At 44.1% G+C, this 20,985-nt stretch overlaps 1 protein-coding gene across 1 annotated transcript in view; it reads right to left on the reverse strand.

Moving 5' to 3' along the window:
- Positions 1 to 454: 454 nt before the first annotated feature.
- The window catches only part of SERINC2 (serine incorporator 2), a 41,783-nt gene continuing 21,252 nt past the window's right edge, over positions 455 to 20,985 (reverse strand). The window contains exons 4-10 of the mRNA XM_030218784.1: positions 20,281 to 20,360; positions 15,853 to 15,990; positions 13,484 to 13,653; positions 11,511 to 11,601; positions 10,054 to 10,180; positions 6,321 to 6,533; positions 455 to 2,373 (exon numbers count right to left, since the gene is read on the reverse strand). Coding sequence (XP_030074644.1) covers positions 2,235 to 2,373; positions 6,321 to 6,533; positions 10,054 to 10,180; positions 11,511 to 11,601; positions 13,484 to 13,653; positions 15,853 to 15,990; positions 20,281 to 20,360 — 958 coding nt within the window. The 3' untranslated portion in view covers positions 455 to 2,234. The remainder of the gene's footprint in view (positions 2,374 to 6,320; positions 6,534 to 10,053; positions 10,181 to 11,510; positions 11,602 to 13,483; positions 13,654 to 15,852; positions 15,991 to 20,280; positions 20,361 to 20,985) is intronic.

Genomic DNA, 20,985 nt, shown 5'->3' on the forward strand with positions numbered 1-20,985 from the left:
CAACAGATTTTGTGAAAGTCTAGCAAAGGTCAAATACGGTTCAGCTGTCTCCACAACCAGGCCCACAAAGCACAGACACCACCATATCAGACAGTATACAGATAATGTTACATTTATTAAAATATTTTCAACATTACCAGGTAGATTTTTAAAAAAGCATAAAAATTAACAGAATGTACAGGTGACTGAGATATCTCAGGCCAAGGCAGTGGCGTAGCTACGGGGGGGGGGGGGGGGGGGGAAGCCTGGGCCCCCGCAAATTTCATCCGGGCCCCTGGTTTGGCTGGCAGGGGTCACCAACCCCCGCCAGCCAAAGCCTTCTTCAGTGCCGGTCTCCAGCACAGCCACATTCGCTGCCCTGCTCTTCTTTCTTCTTGCTCCTCCTGTGCACGCTGATGCTTCTTTACGTGAAACTGAGCATGCTCAGTTTAACGTAAAGGAGGGTCAGCGTGCACAGAAGGAGCAAGAAGAGCAGGGCCGGAGACTGGCGCTGAAGAAGGCTTCGGCTGGTGGGGTTGGGGACCCTGCCAGCAAAGTATTTGTTTTTGTGGTGGGGGGGAGCGACGAGGAGGTGAGGCAGTGGGGGGAGGGCGAGGAGGCAAGGCAAGGCATGCGGTGGTGAGGCGGCGGGGCAGCACTCAAAATGTGCCCCCAACCTCGGGCTCTGGCTACGCCCCTGGTCCAAGGTGACTGAAAACATTGAGAACCAACAAGGAGAGTCATTTCACACAAATGCAGACACATCACCAGATACCCATTCATTCACCCATCACTTTGCTGCCAAAGTCTTCATAACAACCAAAATCAAAATATGAAAACCTTGTTACAAGAGTCTTTAACCAAATCAGATGAAAATAAAAATCGAGGTTGCTTTATTTTAACACACTGTACCACTGCAATATTAAATAGTTTGGGGAAACCCCTGAGCCCCCTCAAATATACTATTAAAAACCAGTCCATGCATCTGGACAATGCTTTTAACATACGCCATGTTTAACAATGCAATAGGCACTTCTGCAAATCCAGATGTGGCTGGGGATGGTGGAATCTCTTTGCCACAGTTTCACAGCAGGCTAAAAGGCACTTAGGGATATCCACCTGGATGCTCTTCAGGAGCATCTGATTTATTCTGGACCGGTACAGATCTGTATTGCAAGTTACCGTGTGGTTTTAATGATCCTAAACACACGCAGTTCAAGTACACTGAAAATAACCTTTCGGAAACAATGGCGGGAGAATCAAACTCCTCACTGCAGGACAGGATACCGAAATATATTCATGCAGCCACCTCTAGGGCGGATGGTGTGGCATCCAGGCTGACTGGAAGTTCAAGGCAGCACAGTTGTTACAACCTACAGTTAAACAAAGGCACATGAAGGCAAAATCATTTAAATCCCATAGACAGAAAGCAGTACTTAAAAGCACTGAACACCAGCCTAGCTCTGCAGAATACCTTGCACCCTAGTTCCATGGCACAGTAAAGTATATGATGCTCCTTTGGGGGCACTTAGAAGGCAAGATTTTACTAGGACTACAGCTGCTTAAAATCCAGAACGTAACGCACACAGCAAGGGGATGTTTAAATGGATACAGGCTTTGTGGTTCCACAGTCACACCTTTAGGACGGCACATCAAACTGACCTGCCTTCTAAACAAGGAGCAAAGATAGGCAGATGCAGCATGGAAAAGAGAAATAAGGATTTACACAGGAAGATAAATATACAAAAACACTATTTGCTAGTTATGGACTTCGTTCCTATAAAAAATACTTTCAAATGGTGCTTCTTTTCCTTTTTTGAACACAAAACTACATTTAAACAAAACACAAGCCAACTGCTACTAAAACATGAACAGCACCAATCAGCCAAGTCCAGATGCAATGACCATATATGGCTTCCAGGAAACAAGAAAGGCAGTTCTCAATAAGGTAACTGTAGTGTACACTGTAGCTCCACCCACACTGTTCCTTATTGGATGATAGCTGTCAGAGGTTTGGCATAAGGTGAGGGAGGGGCATAAAAATAGGAGACCAATGTGTGTGGTTGAGAGTTTACTCTGGTGCCTGGTTGAGACCATATTTACTGTAGCTTTTCTTCATGTAGGGTTCATAGTAGTGGCAGGGAGATCCATGGATTCCTCCCTCGTACCACTTAAGGCGATGGCAACCATACTGGTGTGTCAAGTGAAGGTCGGCAGACACATCCATGTTTTTATAAGGCAAGGCGGCATCTGCTTTAGTTGAACTCTCTGTTCTTGAGTATAATGGGGGCCACCAGGGTCCAGAGGTACAGCAGAAGTCCCATCCAACTGGAAGCGATCTTCACCCAGACAGCAGACCAGGCACTGGTCATCGCCTGGTAATTAGCATCAGGCCTAAAACGAAGCACAAGGTTAATTAGAAAAGACCGCAAAGGGTCCTGGGGTCAGGTGCGACACTACGAAGCCTTTTGGGAGGCTTACTGCATTTACAAATACTGTTTTCAAGTTCTTCTATTTGCATCCTTATCAAAGATATGGAAATATATGCAGAGAATTTAAAGGCAATTCAAAGTGATCTAATAAGACATTTCTTTTCAAAAATGTCTTGCTATATCATTTTGGGGGCTTGACACATTCCTCCTGCTCCTTTGAGCTTTCAGAATACCCTAGGCTGGGACCTGCTAGGATCCATCATTAGCAGATACACAGGATCTCCCCTTTCCCTCACCATTAGCTCTGATCATAGGGGCAGTATAGCCCCGCGCTGTTCCGGCATTATTTTTAGCACAGTTTGGAATAGCGCGGGGCTTCTGATCATCTGCCCAAGAGGTAGACAGACACTATCTAATTCCACCTGGAATCTGAAGCCTCATTGTTTTTTTTTTGTTTTTTTTTACTAAGGACCCCTATATCATTTAGCGCACACTAATCATTAGCACAACACTTTCAATCACCCCCTCCCACCGCCGCCGACCCTCCCGCACCAGGCACCTTTGCTGGCAGGGGTCCCCAACCCCCACCAGCTGAAATCTTCTTCAGCGCCGGTCTCCGGCGCCTTCACTGATCTGTTTCTGTCAGTCCTGACGCCCGACGTCCTGCGTGCACATCCTGTATGTAGACCCGTGTAGGACGTGCATGCAGGATGTCAGGAGTCAGAAACAGATCAGCGAAGGTGCCGGAGACTGGCGCTGAAGACGACTTCGGCTGGCGGGGGTTGGGGATCCCCGCCAGCAAAGGTACCTGGCGGCGGCAACAGGAGAGGGTTGTCGGGAGTCGTTGGCTGGGGGAGGCAGGCTAAACTGTGCCCCCCCCCCCACCTTGGGCTCTGGACCCCCCCTCCCATCGAGGTCTGGCTATACCCCTGGTGCACAGTTTTAGAACATGGTTGATCTCTCCCCTTCTCCATTTTTCTACAATCATCCTTCCCGCCCCCCCTTCCCACAGGGGGATAATTTTCAACCCATTCATTTCATGAGAGAGTCTGCAAGTATTTTACCTGTGAACTCTGCCCAACTTTCAAGAGTGAAAATCCAGGTGTCCTCACTCTTTCCAGCTGCTTTTTTTTTTTTTTTTGGGGGGGGGGGGGTGTTAATAGGAATGAAACACGTACAGGGTGGAAGATGCATTGAACAGAAGATATTTTCGTCCCACAACCTAAATGCACACCTGGCAATGCCCTCTTTAAATGCAAATAAAACTACATGTAACATGGAAAGAGAGAGCAATTTTCAGATGGCTGTTTAAAGCACCCAGGGATGGGCATTTGTTTGAATCGACCATCACCCATGCTTTTAAGACAGAAAGCCAGGAAAGTCTGAAATTCATTTTTTTTCCCTGTGTCAACAGTAGGGCACCTCACTGATGATTGTGTCCCTGAAAAATAATTTAACACACCAATTGAAATAAAAATCAAATAAACGACACCGGGGACTTTTGGCCTGCTAAGACCTATTGGAAAGCACAAGGCATGTTGTGGCCTTGCTGACCTGGTGGAAGGTCTGTATTTAGCTTGCCTTAAGCTCACGTTTGGCAAGGTGAGTCAACACCATCTCCCACCCCTCTGATGTCCCAGTATACAGTTCTGAAGCTGGGGGCCGGCAGTGCTTCCACATATGCTACATCTGACGACTGACCACACATGCATGCAGCATGGCACAAACTCATTGTACACTGGTATTACTAATAGAAACACTTCTTCAAAAGTAACAGAAATGTCTTCACTAGGGAAGAATGTGCTATCAGAAAAACCTCCACCCCTACCAATAATTTCTCAACCTAAATATAAATTCATTAAAAAAAAAAAAAAAAGAGAGAGAGAACAAACACATAGGTGAGGGCATGAGGCACTTATCCTGAACTAGCCCCTTCTCTTGTGTGCATGCTTGTTCTTTTCTAGCATCTTGTGTAGGGGTCAGCTGAGGATACCTCCTCGCCTCCGACAGATAGAGCCTATGGATGCGGTGTACCATCTCTCTACTTCACACTCTTCAGCTGTTACCTTGGAAACCCCATTCACACCACCATTGGAACAGGAGAAAAAAAAAAAAGTCTGCTCAGAACTGTCAGCAGGTCCATCAGAATACTTCACGAAAACAGAACATAGCTGGAACAGCGTTATTCCACCTAATGATATAATCTGATTATCTTCACACCAGTCCTCTCTCTGTATGTGTCAAACTTTTCCAAGCAGATTATTACATTTATCACAGGAGATCAGTTATTAGGAGGCATGAGGGTTTCACCAGGTCACTGGAGATCAGCAAAGAAGCTTTCTTTTGTTAGCAAAAAAAAAAAAAATCAAAGCATTCAGCACGTGTGTGCAAGCTACACAAAAAGTGTCATCTCCTCAGCAAGAAATAATCAGCTTGAGAAAAGGTGTGCTGAGTTACACTAAGAGGCATATTTTCAAAGCACTTAGCCTTCCAAAGTTCCGGTGGTGGGAGGTGGGGCTAGTGTTGGGCAGATTTTTACGGTCTGTGCACTGAAAATGGCAGATACAAATCAAGGTCAGGTATACACATAAAGTAGCACATATGAGTTTATCTTGTTGGGCAGAATGGATGGACCGTGCAGGTCTTTCTCTGTCGTCATCTACTATGTTACTATCCTGCTTATTTTCGAAGGAGAAGGGCGCCCATCTTCCGACACAAATCAGGAGATGGGCGTCCTTCTCCTAAGGTCGCCCAAATCGGCATAATCGAAAGCCGATTTTGGGCGTCCTCAACTGCTTTCCGCCGTGGGGATGGCCAAAGTTCAAGGGGGTGTGTCGGCAGTGTACCGAAGGCAGGACGGGGGCGTGGTTAACAGATGGGCATCCTCGACCAATAATGGAAAAAAGAAGGCCATCCCTCACGAACATTTGGCCAACTTTACTTGGTCCATTTCTTTTCATGACCAAGCATCAAAAAGGTGCCCAAACTGACCAGATGACCACCGGAGGGAATTGGGGATGACCTCCCCTGACTTCCCCACCTCCCACCCCAAAAAAAACCAACTTCAAAAACTTTTTGTCTTTTTTTTTTTTTTTTTTTAAAGAGTATGTCCTTCACTATGCCTCCGTGGCAGTTGAGGACGTCCAAAATGTGGACATTTCTGTGAGAAGGACATATGCCTTTGACACCCTCTGGATTTTGGATCACAAGTAGCAGCAGTGGGATTTGAACTGGCCACCTCTAGATTGCAAGACCAGTGCTCTAACCACTAGGCCATTCATATGCACATATGTGAGAAGACCTTCATATCCAAGGTACAGTGGTAGAAACAGTATGATACGTATGAATCAGTCTGGCATACAAGTGAGATCTACACTTGTATGCCAGACTGATTCAGCTCCACTTGGAAAATGAACCTCTTGACTAAAGACGGTCTCAAAAACAGCTCAATCAATAGAAAATATTTGAGAACACACTAACATCAGGACGGGAAAGAAAGATTTAGGATTTAGCTCATGGCCAGTTAAATTCAGGTACTGTAGAACAGTGGCGCAGCCACAGGTGGGCTTGGGTGGGCCAGGGCCCACCCATTTATGGCTCAGGCCCACCCAACAGTAGCACATGTTTAGTGGTAACTGGTGGGAATCCCAAGCTCCGCCAGCTGAAGATTTCCCCCTGATGGTAACGAAAACGCTACTCTCCACAACACCGGCACCTGCTCATGCTCAGTTTTCAGTGCATTCCTGCTGCCAAGATGGAAAGAAGCGTTTTCCCACCAGCTGAGATTTTTTTTTTTTTTGGGGGGTGGGGGGAGAACACTTGGTGCCCACCCAATTCTTGCCTAGGCCCACCCAAAATCTGTTGTCTGGCTACGCCCCTGCTGTAGAAGCCCAGCTGAGAGATACTCACTTGTACCAGTGTGTAAGGGTCATCATGATATAGAGGGATGCAAGTAGCAGGCAGAAATGGAAGAAAGTATAGCTATAGGAAACACCTTCCTCCTCATTGTCATAGGCTCGATGAACGCCATCCTCTGGGCTGCTTTCACCACCACCCAGCATGGCTGGATTCTCCTCCGTCTGCATCAGTTTGTTCACCTGAGTGTTGTTTGAGGACCGGATACTGGGAAAGAGAGGTTAAGTAACATTAGCACTCCGAAAACAGACAATACAGACCAGAAGGCCTAACCACTCTGCCTGTCCAGTCTACTATCTCTTCGAGATCCTATGTGTTTGAACCGTGCTTTCTTAAATTCATCTCCACCACCTCCACTGGAAGGCCGTTCCTTTGTATTCACCACCCTTTTAGTAAAAGAACTATGTCCTTAATTACTCCTGAGTTTCACTTCATCCTATGCCCCTCACTCAATCCAAAGCCTCCTTTCAATTTAAGAGACCCACCTCCCGTGCATTTATGCCACACAGGTATTTAAATGTCTTCCCTCTTCTGCCTTTCTTCCCAAGTATACATAATCAAGATCTTTAGTTTTTCCCAAAGAACCATGAATTTTTGTTCTCTTAAAAAAAATCCACTGAATTTCTAGTCAACTACTATTTTAAAAGATTCATACATCCAACTAGAGATCTATATGTTAGGTTAGCTTCTAATTCCGTTTGGTAACGGAATTCAAAAATGCGTGGGATGAACATAAAGGAATCCTGTTCAGAAGGAATGAATGTTCAGAAGCTTAGCAGTGATTGGGTGGCAGCACCGGAGGTTGGGAGGTGGGGCAAGTACTGGGCAGACTTCTACGGTTTATGCCCCGAAAATGGCAAGGATAAATCAAGGTCAGGTACACATATAAAGTAGCACATATGAGTTTATCTTGTTGGGCAGACTGGATGGACCGTACAGGTCTTTATCTGCCGTCATCTACTATGTTACTATCTCTCTCCTAAGTGCACTACAATAACATCCTTATTTCTCCATTTCACTCCACATTTAATATACACAGGGCTGGTGTCAGACATTCAGGGGCCCAGGGCAGAAACTGGGGAGGGGGCCCCAAAGCTGGTCTTCAGCCTATGCCTTCTTCAGTTCAGGCAGGTTTGGGGGCCTGGGCAATCATCCTGCTTGCTACCGCCAGCCCTGAATATACACCCGTAACCTCATTCTTGTGGCTTCAGTCTTAACATTCCTCATAGAAGCCCATCTGTCACTTCCCTTCTTCCAGAAGACTGTGGACTGAGAAGAGTTTCCCACCAGCGGATGTGAGTTAACAGCAATCAGAAGCCCAAATCCCATCTTTAGCTTGATCAATATAAACATCTAGCTAGGAACAAATCCACAAGCTGGCAGGTGAGATGTTCGAATGCTAGCATACTATTTTTTTCAGCCTTAAAGCTAATGCTTTGTTACTAGTAACACAACTGGGAAATAAATGGAAAAAAACTCCCCCCAAATTATGAATTTAGGGGCCTTTTTACTAAAGATTACTTTGCACCAAGACATTATTGCATGCTAAATGCTGTGCATCCTTTTATTTGCACAAAAGTTGGGAATTTCTCTTAAAAGAATAATATAAACACACCATCTTTGGAATAAATCAAATATAATAATTAACAACCAAGGAAATCTTCTCAACCAACCGGAATATCAATACCAAATCGGATCCAAGTTTTACCACAATGTGAGTGCCATCTTGGAGTGTTTCAAAGCACTTAGCCTTCCAAAGTTCCATAGAAACCTATGGAACTTTGGAAGGCTAAGTGCTTTGAAAATATGCCTCTTAGTGTGTGACAGCTTTTATCTCCTAAAGAAGCAACCACGTTGTAGTGAAACATGGATCCAAGTTCGGACATTGAGCACTAAGTTTATGATATTCTAGTTGGTCGAGAACATTTCCTTGATTGTTCATCATCATTCTATTTTACACCTATGGTCTACATGGCACTTGGTGTATACTGTTGACGAACGCCAAGCTTTAGTAAAAGGGTCCCTTAAACTCAAAATGAAATGCTTCAATTGAGAATATACTACTGCATCACTAACGCTTTGACCCTGTATTTTGTGTGCAAACGTGGTTCCGAGCTAGCTACTCCAAAGCCAGTTTCACAATTATCCCGACATTCTAGTTGCTATATCATCATGATCGATGTAAAAGCAAGACAATATTACAACATTCTTTTACCTACCACTTCCTGTTTATGGTTTCCAAGTTTGATTGTCCTGTGCACCAGTCCCACTCAATTTGTTTTATTAACATCCTATCACATTTCAGGCAGCCTGTTCCCAACAGTAATCCACATAAAAGACTGAAAGGGGCATAATCGAACGTGAACGCCCATTTCCAGGGTGTCTATCTCCGAGAACGGGTACGTGAAGGGGCGGGACAGACCGTATTTTTGAAAAAAATGGGCTTCCATCTTTTTTCGATAATACAGTTTGTGACGGGCAAATGCATCGGATTTGTGTGGATTTGAGCTGTGCAGTTTTGTTTTTCAGCGATAATGGAAACCGAAGGCGCCCAGCTCAAAAACGAACAAATCCAAGGCATTTGGTCATGGGAGGGGCCAGGATTCGTAGTGCACTGGACCTCACATACCAGGACACCAACCGGGCACCCTAGGGGGCACTTGTAACAATTAAAAAAGTCAAATACCTCCCAAGTCCATAGCTCCCTTCCTTTGGGTGCTGAGCCCCTCAAATCCCCCCCCAAAACCCACTGCCCACAACTCTACACCATTACCATAGCCCTTATGGCTGAAGGGGGGCACCTAGATGAGGGTACAGTGGATTTTGGGGCGGTTTGAAGGGCTGGCAAAAAAAATGATTTTTAATTTTTTTTGGGGGGGGGGGGGGAGGGAGGGGGTTGGTGACCACTGGGGGAGTCAGGGGTGGTCATCCCCAATTCCCTCCGGTGGTCATCTGGTCATTTAGTGCACTTTTGTGGGACTTGTGATAAAAAAGGGTCCAAAAAAAGTGACCCAAATTTGCGCTAAAAACACCTTTCTTTTTTTGATTATTGGTCAAGGGCGCCCATCTCTCCTCGGCCGATAAACACGCTCCAGTCCCGCCTTCACCACGCCTCTGTCAACTTTGGCCATTTCCGCAACAGATTGCAGTTGAAGACACCCAAAATCGGCTTTCGATTATATCGATTTGGGCGCCCACGGGAGAAAGGCACCCATCTCCCGATTTGGGTCGAAATATGGGCGTCTTTCTCTTTCGAAAGTAAGCCTGATAGCTTCCCAATACCTCTAGCAGGTATTTTGCTCTTTTCATGAACAGCACTTGTATCCCGACCTAACTTTTCCAACTTTGTAGCTTTTAAACTATCCAACCGCTTTCCCACTTTTTACAACCCACCTCCAGCCTCCTTAATCCTAGTTTCAGTTCTACTACTGATTCTTCACGTGAGCTGGCATGAATGGTTTCATCTCTTGCAGGTTCTGTTTCCCCAACCGCAATTGGGTAACAACAGTGTAAAGAACTTACCTTCTGGCTTTCAAAGTCATTATGAAAACTACAAAATGTCCTTCCGAAGACAAATGCACGAACGCATAGCTCTAAAAGTATTATTTCTTGCCACAGGGAGCATATAAGAAGTCTAAACATGAAGTAGGACAACTCATGAGGAATTTGCTCAGATTCTGTCACGTTTGTGAAATTGTCTGGTTTGTTCTAAACAACCACAACTCACCTTATGAAGAGAGTGCAGAGAATGAAAATGACCAACCCCACAATGCTGGGGGCATCCCACCACTGCACCACTTGTCCAGTAGTTGTGTTCGACACTACAGCCAACAGGCTGGGATTACAATTTTTATCTGCAGATTACAAACACAAAACTCTTAGTAGAATTATTGCAAAAGTGACACCCCTACCCCCATTATTTGTCATAATTAGGGGTGGGCAATTACGATTTAATGTGCCATGTTCATTTTAACGACAACTTAAAAAAAAAAAACGCATTCCACCCCCCCCCCCCCCCCCCACATTCACCTTTACCGCTGAGCCTCAGGATTTTTCTCCTTCCTTGCTGCCTCTGTCTTCCCCTGCACGGCCGGGTTTCTGCAGATACTTCAGCCGTGCCGTACAGGAAGTTGGGGAAGTATCGTGATTTCAAGTCCCACTTGACTTCCCCAACTTCCTGCACGGTGCAGCTCAAGTATCTGCAGAGCCCGGCTGTGCAGGGGAAGACCAAGACAGATGCAGTGAGGAAGGAGAAAAATCCAGAGCTCAGCTGTAAAGGTAAATGTATCAACAACTAAATTCTGTCTTTGCTGAGAATGAACCAGTCTCCACCCTCACACTGTTTGCATGGTGCATGCATGCCTGTTTTACCCATAGATACCAGAACTTCATATAACATTCCTAAATGGGATCTTTTGTGATGTGCTCCCATAACACGTTTTCCCTTCTACAAATGTATCAGTAGATTTGAAAATCAATGGTGAGTACATTCAGGATCAGAAACTTCTCAGGTTACAGAAATATATTTTGCTTTTTTTTTTTTCTTTTCCCCATTTTTATTCCTTCTCCTCATTGCATTTCACTTCAGTTTCAGTATTACATGTTGAAAAAGGCATATGACACTTTTGAAAGTTTAAGTTACACTTTGTTGGAATTACACTTTATGGGCTAAAATGTAGGCCTTTTTAATTGTTTAATCGTTGCCCACCCCTAGTTATAATCATTGCTATGCCCAGGGCTCATATTATTGTAAGTATCTTATTGTTATGTTAGCCTTGCATGTTACCAACCGAAATCTATTTTCATTGATCAGAGTATAATTTAAGAACAACAAAGGACTTTTTAAAGTCCTGGAGAAAGCTATTCTTTACAACCTCCACTAAACTTGCATATGTGAGCTTTCGAGAGCACTTTAATCCCCCTCTTCAGATGTAACCCACAGATCAGATGCAAACTGCATCTGAAGGAGGCAACTGGTTTCAAAAGCTCATATACGACGACATCCTTTGATCGTTCTTCAATAAAAAGGTTATTAGAAGAAAGCCCCTTGAAAAATAATGTAAGATGTTGTATATTGAAAGCAAGGTTTCATCTCCCACCACCAGAACTGAGCGAGAAGGTGGACTGTACCACCACAACAATGCAACCTGGCCCCCACCCCGCATCTGCTATCATTTCACTTACTAGGTACACTAGCCATAGCAGACCATGTGATAAAGAAGGTATATAGGGTGATCACCGAAGCCTGTAGCAGTCCCGAGTGAGGCTGGGCATCCTAAAGAGAAAGAAATGAGTGAGGAATTAAGCAAAAACTAACGGAATGCTAAGGTTCTGTAGGTGCTAAAGTTGATGCCCTCTATGGTAGCATGAGTCAGGAAAAATAGCTCTTATAAATAAATAAATAAAAAAAAAGGTAAGCAGATCAAGTTTCAAGTTTAAGGGTACTTAAGAGTGCTCTTCAGAGCGGTTTACAGACTACAGTAGGAAAAGTAGTGCATGTCATATCATAGATATCACAGGAGAGAAAGATCCCTTATAGCGACATTTAACCTCAAATTCCATATAGGCCATCCAAAGTTGAGTATGCAAATTTGGGCATGGATCAGAGATCTACATGCAAACTAATAAGCTTAATCAATAATTGATGCTAATTGGCAACAATTTGGAGATGATGTGTGTGTATCCATCCTACACGCTATTTTATAAAATGCCTGCCTACATTTTATCAAGAGTTCTCACTGGATATAATTCTTGAATCGTCAGGCACTTACAGATGGCATGTATCATTTTTAAAGGGGACCCTCCTTGATACAGCTATTTATTTGTTACATTTGTACCCCACATTTTCCCACCTATTTGCAGGCTCAATGTGGCTTACATAATACCGTAATGGCGTTTGCCAATCCGGTTGACAACAAATACAGGTTATATTGTGGTCAAAAGAGGTAGGTGTGTATTAGGCACCATAAGGGTCGAAGGGAATGAAGATTGTATATTGTCCAGTACTATCATTGGTTAGGATGTGTTGTTGGGAGTGGGGATTTATGGTGGATCGGTGGGGTAAGCCTTTTTGAAGAGGTTGGTTTTTAATGATTTCCTGAAGTTTAGATGGTCATGGATTGTTTTCACAGCTTTTGGGAGACCATTCCATAGTTGTGTGCTTAAGTAGCTATGATTTCATGCCAAAGTCACCAAGACCAGCAGTAAAAGTGGAGTTTTCATATTATATATATAACGTTGGACTTGATTGTGGCATATGCTCCTTGGAACTAGCTTTCGTTGTTATCCGAGCAATGCCTCCAAGGTCCAACATTTGCTGTAAAACATATATCCAGTGGGATAACTCTTGATGGCTGATTTGTTGTAAATCCTCTGGGTTACTTTAGGCACCTGAACTTTGATTTCACCTAAATTCGTAACTCAAAAGGGGCCATGGGCAGATCATGGGGTGTTCCCAGAAGTTACAGAATGGTATTATTGAGCACTCAAGTGCCGGACTGGATTACAGTTGGGAAGAAGGTTACTTGGTATTCCTAAGTACATAAGTAATGCCACACTGGGAAAAGACCAAGAGTCCATCGAGCCTTGTACGTTTGGGAAGCTTGCCAGGTGCCCTTGGCCTGGATTGGCCGCTGTCGTAGACAGGATGCTGGGCTCGATGGACCCTTGGTCTTTTCCCAGTGTGGCATTACTTATGTACTTATGAGCCCAGCATCCTGTCCACGACAGCGGCCAATCAAGCTTCCCAAACGTACATTCTATACATGTTATTCCCGGAGTTGTGGATTTTTCCCAAGTCCATTTAGTAGTGGTTTATGGACTTGTCATTTAGGAAACTGCCTAACCCCTTTTTAAACTCTGCCAAGCTAAGCGCCTTCCCCACGTTCTCCGAAAGAGGACATGTCCGGGTAAATCCGGACATATGGTAACCCTATGCAATTTCAACGGGATTGCAGCACATGTCAATCATTGTTAAATCTTTTATTGGCTGGTGCCTTTTTGTGATTCACTGAAGGCAAAGGAACGACAATCACATGGTGCTTCTGGACCAGTGACAATGTTCCATTTTTTTCCTGAACACTTTATCACTCTTATAAGCTTCATAAATGGTTCTTCGTATGCACCCATCCCCTAAAGGTTTGCTGTCTCCTGCTTACCTGGATTTTGGGCAGGATGGACACCACAGACACAATGATGCAGAAGATCAGGTTCAGGCTAATAAACACCTTGTTTTCAGTACAGTCGTTAGATTTGGTGTAAAAGATGTACAATACTACCACAGCAGCAATGGAAGCAGCATACAGGAGGCCTGTGCAAATCAGGAGGGCTGCGGAGACAGACATAAGGGAGAATTGTGATTCATAAGTAAGCATAAGGTGGTTAAAGGGCAGGCACCCCTCTATGTGCACAGTAACATGTAAATGATGGCAGATAAAGACCTGTATGGTTCATCCAGTCTGCCCAACAAGATAAACTCATTTTACATGGTAAGTGATACTTTATATGTATACCCGAGTTTGATTTGTCCTTGCCATTCTCAGGGCACAGACCGTAGAAGTCTGCCCAGCACTGTTCTTGCACTAAAAGTTCTGAAGATTCTGGAATCCTAAAGTTACAAGATTCCGGAATCCCAATTAGTAGCAACATTCCATGTAGAACCCCAAAGAGTAGAATAGTAAATTACGGCAGATAAAGACCTGCATGGTCCATTCAGTCTGCCCAACAAGATAAACTCATTTTACATGGTATGTAATACTTTATATGCATACCTGAGTTTGATTTGTCCTTGCCATTCTCAGGGCACAGACCATAAAAGTCTGCCCAGCACTGTTCTTGTACTAAAAGTTCTGAACCTAACGTCGAAGCCCCTTAAATTTTACCGATGCGAAGACTATTCACTTGACAGGATGTGAAAGGACTGTGGGCAAGATGCACTAAACTTAACGAGCAAGTAGCAAACCCTGGCACGCACTAAAGACTTTTCCGACGACGGTACAAGCTAACGAAAACGGAATGCAGATGAGCAAATTGTGTAGAAACCCTATTGTAATGAGATGCATTAACCCTTTCCGATTGCCTTAACGCTGGAAAATCTAACGAGAGATCTGTACCTCTCGTTGGGGCTGCACGGGATTGAAAAACTGTTACAAAAGTAACAAAAAAAAAAAATAGCGCCCCGCTTTAAAAAAGACGTCTATTTTGGCTGTCATCCGCCCCCAAAACGCCGTGCCGCTCACCCCCTCCGATGTGGCTCGACAGTGCAGTTGAGGATGCCCATTCAAAAAAAAAAACAAAAAACATCCATTTTGGCTGTCATTTCCCCCCCCCCCCCCCGCAATAATAAAAACGTCCTTTTTGGCAGTGCTTCACTCAGCTGAGAGATCTGGAAGTCTCTGAGCCAATCACAGCGCGTTTAACGATGGAATAGAGAATGCAAGTGAGCTACAATGAGTAGCTCATTTGCATTCTCTTTCCTTAATGCATGCCCGTTCCTTACCGATTCGCTAAGGGAATCGGTAAGGAAAGGGCTCTAACGATTGTTTAGTGCATCTGGCCTTGTGAGAGAAGAGTGGAGGAGTGGCCTAGTGGTTAGAACACTGGTCTTGATATCCAGAGGTGGCCGGTTCAAATCCCGCTGCTACTCCTTGTGATCTTGGGCAAGTCACTTAACCCTCCATTACTTCAGGTACAAAAAAAAAACCTAGTATACTTGGAATGTAAAACCTTGAGCTACTACTGAAAAAGGTGTGAGCAAAATACAAATAAACAAATGTACCCTGTGGTGGTGAACATGGTGCATTTCTGTGTATTTATTGTTCTAGACCTTCTAAAGCAAAGTTATAATTCAGTCAGAAAAGGAGGAAGTAAACCACCTCAAGAGCAAAACAAGCTAATCTGCTGATAAGGTTTGGAAAACGGCAGTAATGTTCTCATTCTTCTGGTCTACACAGCTAAATCCATTAAGTTGTTATCAGTTAAACACCATCAATGAAGTCATTAAAGCTTAGGTAGGTTGGGCCTGGTCAAAAGGATTTATGCGTACTAGGGCTGAGAGTGTAAATTTATAATCAAAATTTCACTGAACTCCTAAATTTAGGAGGGCAAGTAGTGGGTGGCAACAGGGGCAGGGTATTGGTGGGGAAATAGTGGTGGTGGGGGGGGGGGGCAATTAGTGCTGCATGGATTTTCAGCACTAGGCTTATAAATTAGACTCAAACCTAGGCAAATGTTTGGCAGGCCTACATTTATAAACTTCTGCTCTTAAATTAAGATGAATTTTCAGCTGAAAAAACAAACAAACAAACAAACAAACCCAAAGGATCTAAGTTTGACTGAAAATAATGGACAAATTTATGAGCAACATAGGAGCCAGGGATTTTTTTTGTGTGCATATTGAGCCTGTTATGTTTCTACTTTTAATTCCTTTTATGATCTGTAGCTGATGCTAAGTGACAACTTCTTAAACACTGCCTCGCTTGCACCCCCTTCAGGTGCTTCCTAGTTCCTACAATCTGAGTCCACATACCTGCATACCAGCATTTGGTGTTGCCTTCCTCTGCCTTCTCTAGCCAGGACTGGCTCCAGGAGTGGGCAAAGTCAATCAGCAGGATGAGCTGGACGAGGATGAAGAGGAAACCCCCCACCACACCAAAATAGAACCAGACTTGAGAGAGAAGAAAGGAAAGACATGTTATTGATATGGAATGCCATCTTTTTTCTACTCCCCCGAACCACAAACCCGAATGCTTTTTCTTCAACTATTATTCATACAGCAGGCATGGAATAGCAACAGAATAATCCCCAGTCACCCTCTTTTGCAAAACTACCCAATTAGCTTGTGTAATGTTAGAAGGTCTTTCTCTTAAAATCAAAGAGCGTTAGGATATACTGTAAATAAGAGAGTTGGCAGATCAGCAGAGGTAATGCAAAATCCAGCATCCATGCATACAGAAGAGTACACAGAGCGCAAGAAATAATTCAATATATGGCACCAAAAGCATTAAGCACCAGGATAATACAAGATGAGTGCGCATTGCAACAGCAGTTTTGTGCAGAATTATCACTACAGAATACTAGTTTAAGTTCGCAGCTTTGCATCATGTCAAAGGCTGGTGCAAGTAATCATGGATGTGTCTTAAATGTTGGCAGTTATGTGCACAGCTTACAGATTATTAGGGGTCGTGTCTAACTCATAGTGACGTTCCTGACCCTCCCATGGCCACACCCCTAGAAACTGCACACAAATTGTTATTCTAGAAGATGTGCACATAAGTCAGTTGTGTGCACAGTTGCCAACTGGCACCAATTAATGCTAATTAACACAAATTTAAGCCAATTAAAGTTGTATGCACAATTGCCAATTGGTGCCAATGCTAATTAGCTTTAATTGGCTTAAATGTGTGTTGTGTGCACAACTGACCTTATTCTATATACTGGGCACCCAATTTTGCACACTAACCCCCCCCCCCAAATTCTATAAATGGCGCTAAAGATTTCATGCGAAGGTTTGGGGGCGCATGCCCAATCTGTGTGCACAACGTAACTGAATGAGCCAATTAGTGTCAATAATTGGGCCCTAACAATTATCAGTGGTAACTGGCATTAGCATTTACCTGCGTAAATTTACACGTGGAACCAGAGAGGGGACGTGGCCATGGGAAAATCATGGGCAGACCGGGGGCATTCCCAGAATTTATGTGCACTGTTATAGAATAAGGGGAATCCACGCCTAATTTAGGAACGGGGATTTACACCAGGGTTTGGTTGGTGTAAATGGTCACACCTAGAAGTCGTGGATCCTGGTGCTAAACGGCGCTTGAGTGCCGTTTTTAGAACAGTGCTAAGCATGATTTTTTTCGGCACTAACTTATTGAATTTAGTTTCCAAGTCTAAAGTTGGGCTTCCAGTTTTATAGAAACAGGACAGTGAGAACAGTTGTGCTTCTGGAGTCTGAGCACATTGCGGAGAGGGTGCATAGACAGGGATACAATTAGTCATTCAGAAGGATATCTATGCAGAGCAACAGCACAGACACAGCAAAGTCCTCTCCCTAGACCAGTGATGGCGAACCTTTCAGAGACCGAGTGCCCAAACAGCAATCCAAAATCTAATTATTTATCACAAAGTGCCAACTGGGCAATTTAACCTGAATAACAGAACTTTAAAAGCATTTGGCATGCTTTTGAATAATTAATGTGATTTTTGCTGTTGCATGCATGCTGATAACTTGTCTAACCTTGGCACATACTTTCCTCTCTCCCCTGCCCTCCCCTCCATCCACCCACCCATGTCCAGCAACTCTCCTCCCTCCTGCCCTACATCCATCCATCCCCAGCGATTCTCTTCTCTCCCCTCCCGCTACCATCCATGCCCTGCATGTAAATCTTTTTTTATTACCTCCGTCGAAGCGGCCGCGTCTTTGAAAGCCCTGCCCTGCGTGTAAATCTTTTTTATTACCTCCATTGAAGCGGCCGCGTCTTTGAAAGCCTTGCCCATCTCTAGCCTTCCCTTCGTGAGTTCGTTCCCTCACAGTCAGTCCCGCCCTCGCGGAAATGATGTCAGAAGGCGGGACTGACTGAGGGAGGACATGCCGGCAGGGAGGACATGCGAGGGGATGTTGAGTGGGCGGGCCTGGAGGGAAAGTGCCATAGGTTCGCCATCACTGCCTTAGACCATGCTGGACCTGCTATTAGCCTTATGTTGTGCTATCATAAAAAAGTCTACACTGATGGAAAATAAATAATGAATAATGCTCGTTCCAAAATCAGTCAAGAAATGCAATAACTGGACAATGCAGAACAGCACAGGACAACAGTTGAGTATTATTTGATTGTACCACAGAAAGGCAGTATACATTTTATATGCAGGTACTTTCACCTTCCCTAGTGAGCTCACAATCTAGTTAGCTTAGCAGAGTTAAAAAAAAAAAAAAAAAGGTTTGGATAAATTCCTAAAAGAAAAAAAATCCATAAGCCATTACAATGGACTTGGGGAAAATCTACTGCTTGTTTCTAGGATAAACAGCATAAATCTATTTTACTGTTTCCCAGGTATTTGTGACCTGGATTGGCCACTGTTGGAAACAGGATACTGGGCTTGATGGACCTTTGGTCTGTCCCAGTAAGGCAACACTTATGTTCTTGTGTTTTTTTGAACCTGGGGCAATGGAAGGTTAAATGGCTTGCCCAGGGTCACAAGAAACCAAAATGGAAAAAAAAATCAAACCCCGTTCTCCTGGTTCGACGGTGGGATTTCCTACTGGAAAATGTGAGATTTATGATCTTCATGTTTACAAAAGAATTAAAATTTGTGCTCTTCCAGGCTGCAGATTTAAATATGCTTTTTGTTTAAATTGTTATATTTGTTATGTATTTTATGAATGGTATGTGTCAAATTGGATAGTCACTGGTTCCCAGAAAATAATATCCCAGACCATCCTATCTGCTTCGGGGGGGGGGGGGGGGGGGGGGGGGGAGGAATTCTGCCCATGCAGGAACAACTCTCCCCATAGTATACAGACAAACAACATTGAATTCAAGAAGAAACTGAAGGTTCAAACAATGGTGCCAGAACCTGGGCATGTCCTGGGCACACTACCTCCCTGTGGCATTAGGTGAAGGAAAGAAAAAAAAAAGCCACAGGTACCCAAGGACAGGATGTGGGTCTTAAAACGTGGCTTATGGTGATTGTGGAAGACAAATACACTTTCATGTAGGTTCCCCGTTCTCTACTGGGAACAGGAAAACATTTGGGGTTACCACACATTATTAAACATAGGAGCTTGCTCTATATTGAGAAAATTTATTTTTATTTTTTGTTACATTTGTACCCCGCGCTTTCCCACTCATGGCAGGCTCAATGCAGCTTACATGGGGCAATGGAGGGTTAAGTGACTTGCCCAGAGTCACAAGGAGCTGCCTGTGCCTGAAGTGGGAATCGAACTCAGTTCCTCAGGACCAAAGTCCACCACACTAACCACTAGGCCACTCCTCCACTAGCAACATTCCATGTAGAATCTCCAATAGTATCTATTTTATTTTTGTTACATTTGTACCCTGCGCTTTCCCACTCATGGCAGGCTCAATGCGGCTTACATAGTAACATAGTAAATGACGGCAGAAAAAGACCTGCATGGTCCATCCAGTCTGCCCAACAAGATAAACTCATATGTGCTACTTTTTGTGTATACCTTACCCTTTGATTTGTACCTGTCCTCTTCAGGGCACAGACTGTATAAGTCTGCCCAGCACTATCCCCGCCTCCCAACCACCAGCCCCGCCTCCCACCACCGGCTCTGCCACCCAATCTCGGCTAAGCTCCTTAGGATCCATTCAATGGAGGGTTAAGTGACTTGCCCAGAGTCACAAGGAGCTGCCTGTGCCTAAAGTGGGAATCGAACTCAGTTCCTCAGGACCAAAGTCCACCACCCTAACCACTAGGCCACTTCTCCACAAATTCCTGGGCTTAGCACACTCAATAATAATTTTTTAAAAAGCTGTCTCCTATGTTATTACATGAACTGATAGAATATGCAACCATAAGTGATTGTGAAGAGTTACTTGGATGCACCTGAGGATGCTTTTAGGACTATCAAGTCTAGCTGCTTCTTTGTAATTCTTTTGTAGCTTAAGATGTATCTTTTTTTCTAATCCTACTTTGTTTTTTTGTTGCCAAGGAACCTAGGCAGCACAACAAATAGATCTACTTCAACTGTGTTAATTAGCCCAGGGTCTTGTGCATTATTTTTTTGCTAATGTGCAATTTGGCATAGTTTCAAGAGCAAAAAGAAAGCTTCTTTCTTGGCTTGGCCTCAGTGGACATCCAGAACTGGCCTTTTGCTCTGATGCAAAATGCTAGGACTGGCCTAATGCCTTCTACTGGAAACCATGTTGCTCGGCTGCTCTGTGTTTAGTACTTTAAAATAAGAGGGATCTGCAATTCATACAGGGCTTACCTGATGTGAATGGTTCATTGGGAATGAAGAAGGCTCCCACCGTGATGCCAATTAAAATCAAAAACTTAAAGAACCAAAACCTGCCAAGAACAGACAAAATACACATCAGAAAAGAAAAAGAAAATAGGACAGGAGAGGTTATGAAGAGCCGCTGCGTGATCAGCTAGAGATTAAGGCTGTGGTTATTGGACAATGCTAGACCTATGCAACCAATAGTAAAATAGGGAAAGGGAAATGGGACTTGATATATCGCCTTTCTGAGGTTTTTGCAACTACATTCAAAGCGGTTTACATATATTCAGGTACTTATTTTGTACCAGGGGCAATGGAGGGTTAAGTGATTTGCCCAGAGTCACAAGGAGCTGCAGTGGGAATCGAGCTCAGTTCCCCAGGATCAAAGTCCACTGCACTAACCACTAGGCTACGCCTCCACTCCAGAGTTTAGTAACTAGGGACAGCACCACACAATACCCTGTGGCTTCAGAAGCCTTTGGGTTTGCTTGGGTCTCATCTGTCCAAAAGAAATGAGTTTACCAGAAAACACTATCCAGCCGATATTCAAAAACGATTTATCTGGCCGGAAATGGCTGCCGACCGGTTAAATTGCTTGTTTGCTGCTATCCGGTCATTTTCAGCGGCACGTAACCAGTTATCTCCAGCTGAGTGCGACTGGTTAGTGCCAAATTCAAAAGTAGCTAACTTGGG

The sequence above is a fragment of the Microcaecilia unicolor genome, chromosome 11, assembly GCF_901765095.1.
Source record: "Microcaecilia unicolor chromosome 11, aMicUni1.1, whole genome shotgun sequence".
Classification (NCBI taxonomy): domain Eukaryota; kingdom Metazoa; phylum Chordata; class Amphibia; order Gymnophiona; family Siphonopidae; genus Microcaecilia; species Microcaecilia unicolor.